Source organism: Dendropsophus ebraccatus, chromosome 2 (assembly GCF_027789765.1).
Source record: "Dendropsophus ebraccatus isolate aDenEbr1 chromosome 2, aDenEbr1.pat, whole genome shotgun sequence".
Classification (NCBI taxonomy): Eukaryota; Metazoa; Chordata; class Amphibia; order Anura; family Hylidae; genus Dendropsophus; species Dendropsophus ebraccatus.
Window position 1 is genome coordinate 204,941,850 of NC_091455.1, and position 6,227 is coordinate 204,948,076.

Consider the following 6,227-nt stretch of genomic DNA (forward strand, 5'->3'; position numbering starts at 1 on the left):
ATATTCACCCCCTCCCTGGCCATACAATGAAAATGACTCCAGCCCGGAGTACCTCTTTAAATGCTGCAGGTGCAAGGCAAAAACCACAACTGCGGTTTTTCGCTCCGTCCCCCATTAAATGACCTTGTGGGGATTTAAAATCTGCACCGCTGGATGATACCTGCTCAGATATTCAGTAGATTTTTATTCAGCCTGAGAATTGTACAGATGAAGTGGTGTTGCATGCAGTATCCACCGCAGACCCCTTCACATTCTCTCCAGATCCAGAAGTATCCCACGGTTTTTCTGCTAGGTCTGTAGGAAAGCTGGCATTGTGAAACAGATAATGTGCACTATATGAAACACAATCTATTCCCCATATTACATAGCGGTGTCCTACTACCCTTATGGGACCTTCATTTAATGCACGTATATTTGTTTTTAGGCTCTCAAGCGGAAAAGGTTTGAAAATTCCTATGACATTGATAACATTGTCATTCCAATGTCTATGGCGGCCGCAGCTCGTGTGGAGAAGATCCAGTATAAGGAAATCTTAACCCCTAGGTATGTGTTAACCTTTCCCTTGGCATACAATGGGTTGGCCAGGGTTTGAAAAACATGACTTCAGTTTGCTATACAGTGCTATACCTCGCCTTCGGTTGTGTGTGGTATTACAACGATTAGCTTGGCTGCAATACAGCCTATAACCTGCGAATCGTCAGGAACTTATATATACATTCCTACTGCACGGGGTATGTGCAGTAGGAACGTATATATACCGATTACTGACGTGAAGAGGTTAAAGAAGCATTCTATTTTTTTTTTCTTCTCCCTCTGCTGCAGGCTGGCACACATACTTACTATTGGTGATCTGTTTCCCGCAGCGCGGCTTCATTTTGGTCCCACTGGTGCCCATATGACTTCCACAGTTAAGGAGGCTTGAAGTCGGGGTCTCCCAATGCATCTCTGAGAGTTCTTTCTCCAGGGCTGTTGAAGGCAGGAGCTAAAGAATGGTGCAGTAGGACCAGAATGAAGCCGTGCTGTGGGACACCCGTCATCAGTCGTAAATGTGTGCCAGCCTGTGGCAGGGGGAAGGATAAACAAAAAAGCTGGAATGCTTCTTTAATCTATTACTGGGCTATGATGGCGATGTTATCAAGAAGTCATACGTATTCTTTACCTGGGGTTTTGCTGGCTCATTGGGGACGAAAAGTTCTACTCCTACGTGCAGAAGTTTTCCCTACCCATAGGATGGGGGATAATGAGTGGATCGGTAGGGACCTGGGCCCCCCGATGATTCCACGAATGTGAAGGATTGTCCCTGGAATGAAGTGTGTGTGTGTGTTACTCACCCTCCATTCTTTCTTCTTTGGGCAATTGGTCTGCACTCCCTAGAGGAGGAATGAGGTACTAACTGTGCTGAATCTTTAGGGATCCTAGTGGTTGGACTACCAGCTATCTGCTGCTTATCCCCTATTCTTTATCACCCAGCCTTTTTTTTTTTTTTTTTTTCTAATTGCTCCCCTTTTCAGTTTTGACAATTTTTTCTTGTCTTTTTAGCTGGCGAGAGCTGGAACCTTCAGAGCTTAATATCCTGGATGTAGACCCACAGGTAAGTGGCCGTACCTTGTGCTTGCATTCAGCTTTAAGTCTGTCTTGAGAGATTAAGAAAATGCTTCAACATATGCGTCTAATGCACAGATGTAATGTACCGATGTATACAGCTATGCTGGTACTTTATAATGAAGCATGAGCCCATCTATCCTAAAAGCATTAAATGGTACACTTACACATACAGGGTCTGTGGGAGATTTCAGTGTAACTAAATGATTACACACAGCATCCCATGTATTTGTCAGTGACATAGAAACCTAGAAGAATATTGGCAGACAAAGACCACCTGGTCCATCTAGTCTGCCCTTTTTAGTATTTACTTATCTTAGGATAGAAAGCGAAGGTGTCCTCCCCCTGTATGATGTATGAGCTGATAATTCTGTCTCTCTGTAAATGGTCTTGCTGTAGTCCTAGTGAATAACATATAATACAGGAGCAGAGACCATAGAAGATCCTAGGCATAGAGCCCCCTCTGATCCCCCATATATACTAGGGCATCATGCAGACAAGTTATTTAACCTGTAGATGACCTGCATACTCCTGTGCAGCAGTGAGTTCTAGCAGAGCCATGTTCTATACGCCGCCAGCAAACTGGTGCTCGCAGTTTAGGAGAGAGCCAATATAGTTCATTGTGTGAGAGAACTAAAGTACTAGATCTGTCAGTGGAGGTTAGTTATGTTGACTCTCCTGTCTCTGCAGCTAGAAGACCTGTCCGACGAGGCATATCTGAACCGTCATAGTGAATATGAGGATCTGGAACGCTCCCGCTGGGATTCCTGGACTTCGGCTGTTCCACAGAGGCGAGGGAGCAGGTACTTAATATGTTATCTTCCAGAGCGTGGCACCTAACCAGACATGACTGCGCTCACTGAAGGGCACCTTCACTGTAGACTACACACTGATGAGCTGCCTGCAATGCCACCTGAACTTAAAGGGGTAGTCCCAGCAACTGGGTAAACTTGTAGTATGCATCAAGTTATGTATTTTCAAAGTACATTGATCTTGCTGTTGCCTTCTGATACGCCTCTTCCTTTCCTAGATTACTGACCACCACTGTGCTTTAAAAGCAGTGGTCTAATTATTATTATTTTTTCTAACCTAGACAATGAGCTATCAACAATGAGAGAGCGCGCAGAATATAGGGAGGAGGCACGTGTGCTAAACTAATGTATTTGCAAAGATGGCTATAATGAAATGGGGATACCCCTTTAAGACGTTTCCACATTTCAAGATAGGTTTAGATTTTTTCCTCCATAGATGGGACTTGGCTAAACTTTTTTTTTTTCTGAAAGAGTTATAAGACTGAACTGTCTGTGACTTGTGATATAATGGTGACTTGCATATAATTGTTGTCAGCTGATCGGATTGCGAAATGTCAGACCAGCCCTGTTATCAGCTGCAGGAACTTTGATTTTATTCATAGATTTTGTTGCACCTTGTTTCTTTTTATTATCATATATACTTAGGACGACTTCATAGTCCTGAATTCTTAAAAATCCTTTTGTTAAGGGGTCTCACATGTGTCCAGGGGGGCCACACTGCACCCAATATTTCTCCAATTGCATCAGACAGGCCACCCATGCATGTTTATTATAGTCAGTGGGAGACTTGTGTTGCGTCCTCAGTGGTTTATGCATCTCATCTTCAGTGTTAAATTGGGGAGCATAAGATAGTGTAGGGTGGAAATTTGCAGCAGACCTTGTGCATGGAGCTTTGTTCTTTGTATATAGTAAAGGACACAGATTGAAAAGGTTTGCTGAGGCCTTAGGCTGAGCACCCAGAGGTGACAAGTTGCCCACCACTTTCTTGATGGAAGCTTTAGTACAATGGTGCTTAACATTGGAGCTCATAAACCTTTTTTTTCAGTTCGCTTGTGGATATAGTTTCAGACACTTGATTTGTCATTCCTATCCTCCTTTCACTAGATCCTCTAACAGATCGGATGGTCGATGGACACCACAACCTTCATCCAATAGCCAAGGGTCTTTCCAGCAACCGGCCTCTCCGGACATTGGATTCCACAGCCTTAATGATGTCCCGCTAACCCTGTCATCTGCTGCAACAGACAACCAGGAGCCTTACAGCACTGTCCAATGCCTCTCTGTCAACAGCCGCGTCAGGGGGCTTTCCTGGAGTGAAGACACTAGATCTTCCACCCCTGAGGTTCCAGATGAAGAAGAACTGGTTAGTTTCTATCTTTAATACAAGTAGAAACCATCCAGTAAAAGCTTTTTTTGGGGCTATTAATTTGGTGGTCTGTCCAGGATAGACCTTAATGTGACACTGTCACCCCCTTTGTGCATTCTGACATCTCTACACAGGTGTAAAGGGTAAATTTAGCGTTTTTTCATACCTTATTTCATATCATACGTCATGGTGCTTGCTCAAGTAAAAAGTGTCCTTTTATCAACTGCAGATTATATTAAGTGGGCGTGGCCTCGCGGCATTAGCTCCACTTAGCCCCGCCCACAACGGTACCGTTGACTCAGCCTCTGTGACGCCCATTGGTTGGCCAACGTAGACGGGGTTGGGCCTTCCGGCCAGCCTGTTCCAATGGCCTGCGAGGGGGCGGGGCCAACGCTGCAGTTGTGGGGGGGGGCTAAGTGGTGCTAATGCCGTGAGGCCTCGCCCACTTAATACAATCTGCAGTTCATAAAAGGACACTTTTTACTTGAACAAACACCATGACGTATGATATAAAATAAGGTATGAAAAACGCTAAATTTACCCTTTACACCTGTGTAGAGATGCAAAAATGCAAAAAGGAGGTGACAGTGTCACTTTAGGAATCTGGTTCAGCGCTGTAGCCATATTGGCCATAATCGGCTAGAGTGCTGAACAGCAGACCCCCACCATTCTAATAATGATTGCCTATGTTAAGGAGATGCCAATAGTTTTACAGTCCTGGGAGATGCCTTCGAATAGGTCAATTAAAATGCTGGGTTTTTTTTTGTTTTGTTTTTTGCTTGGCTTGTATAAAATCACTAGTAGCTTGCCCGTCTTGAGTACCATTCTCTCTGGTGCTATGCCCCTTTTTGATGCTGGTGTCGGGAGATCAGGTTTCTTTAGATATTTTACGCCATATGAGTCCTCGTCTTGGCCCTATTAGACAAGGGCCTGTGCACAGACCTCACCCGGCATGGGACATATCCAGAGCAACACCATCTTCCAGTGCACCTTACCCTAGGGAAAGGTAACTTTAAATCTATATAATTGACAGATGTAATAACACGCTTCTCTCCTCATTCTGCAGGCTGTTCCACCTTGGGAGCCCCGTTCATTTCCTCTGACAGACAGAGACCATCGTACTCTCCAGAACTTACCGGTAACCTCACCGAACAGAGGCAGGAACAAGCTGCAGCCAGACGTCCTGTGGAACGCAGGGAGCAAGTGTGGCCCCCAGACTGAGAGCATAGACTCTGGCATGTCAACAGAAAACCTCGCCCCTGCCTCCAAAGATCCCCCTTTACCTAATAGCATTTCAGTAGTACGATTTCGCGCCCATAGCGGTGAAAAAATCGCAAGCCTGGAATATTTTCCTGCCAGGCCGGTGAACAAGAGATGAAAGCTCCTCCTCTTTACAAGATGTGTACGACCAGAGAATGCAAACCCCATATACTTTATTTCAGTATCAAGTGCTTGGCTGACTTGCAGGCCCGAGCAGAGAAGTAGGAGCCACCAGTATGGTCAGGGGGTCCTGGGCTCAGCAGCACGCTGAAGTAAAAGGCCTGTGATGAGGTGACAGCACAGAGCAAGGGTCACAGGCTGAACCTCACGCGCTTAACACGGACCGCAGGAAAGTCTCCAGATGTGGATGACGCCAATTTCCTGCTGCATCCGGAGGTGCAAAAGGCAGTGTAGGTACATGGAGCAGGCTGATCTAAGCAGAGGAGAGGGGGAGGATTTATAGGCTTTTCTAAATGGGGGAAGTCACAGAGCGAGGGAGTCATAACAATCAAGTGTAGACCCTTGGCCTCGCCATAAGGAGCGCACTCCAGCTACCGGAGACCTCCAGGCGGTGACACGCTCTTCAGGTGTCTTGAGTTTACCGTCACAAGTTCCTAGTTTCTGTTCTACTCCATCACTGTGTACAGCAGGAGAAGCGGGTTCTCCCAGTGTCCGGCACCTCGGCCGCAACGCAGCGTCACAAGCGGCCGCAGCCAAGAGGAGAGAAGCGACAAAGCCACCGGACTGAGATTCCTCTCCCTCCGCCCTTTACCTGGGAACAAAATTGTGTAATTATTGAATGAGTGGGAAGAATTGACTCCTGTCTGAGGATAGCCGGGTGTATATGGATATATGGAGGTAGATAATAATAAAAATAATAATAAATTCTAAATCATATTAAACCCAGTTTTTGTGTTTCACATCTTATCAGTGTATGTGGGGGTGGGGGGCTCTAACCTCTTGATGGTCTGACTAATTGCACAGGAAAGGTCTCTGTGTCAGCCTATGTAGGTGGGAAAATGGTTATTACACGGAATTCAACTACGAAAAAATTAGTTCTATTTTCCATATAACTTTATATTCATTCATTCATTCTATAGTTCTGTCTTGGCCAGAGGTGGTAGCAGAGGGCACTGTGTGAGGCTGAAAATGAAACATTTTTTGCAGGACATACAGCAGCTAATACG

General features: G+C 45.5%; 1 protein-coding gene across 2 annotated transcripts in view; it reads left to right on the forward strand.

Moving 5' to 3' along the window:
• The window catches only part of LOC138783924 (KAT8 regulatory NSL complex subunit 1-like), a 49,182-nt gene extending 43,236 nt beyond the window's left edge, over positions 1-5,946 (forward strand). For both annotated transcript variants that reach the window (XM_069959252.1, XM_069959253.1), the window contains 5 exons: positions 425-543; positions 1,540-1,591; positions 2,293-2,405; positions 3,519-3,777; positions 4,847-5,946. In XM_069959252.1, the coding sequence (XP_069815353.1) occupies positions 425-543; positions 1,540-1,591; positions 2,293-2,405; positions 3,519-3,777; positions 4,847-5,158 (855 nt within the window). In that variant the 3' untranslated portion in view covers positions 5,159-5,946. The remainder of the gene's footprint in view (positions 1-424; positions 544-1,539; positions 1,592-2,292; positions 2,406-3,518; positions 3,778-4,846) is intronic.
• The last annotated feature ends 281 nt before the right edge of the window (positions 5,947-6,227 follow it).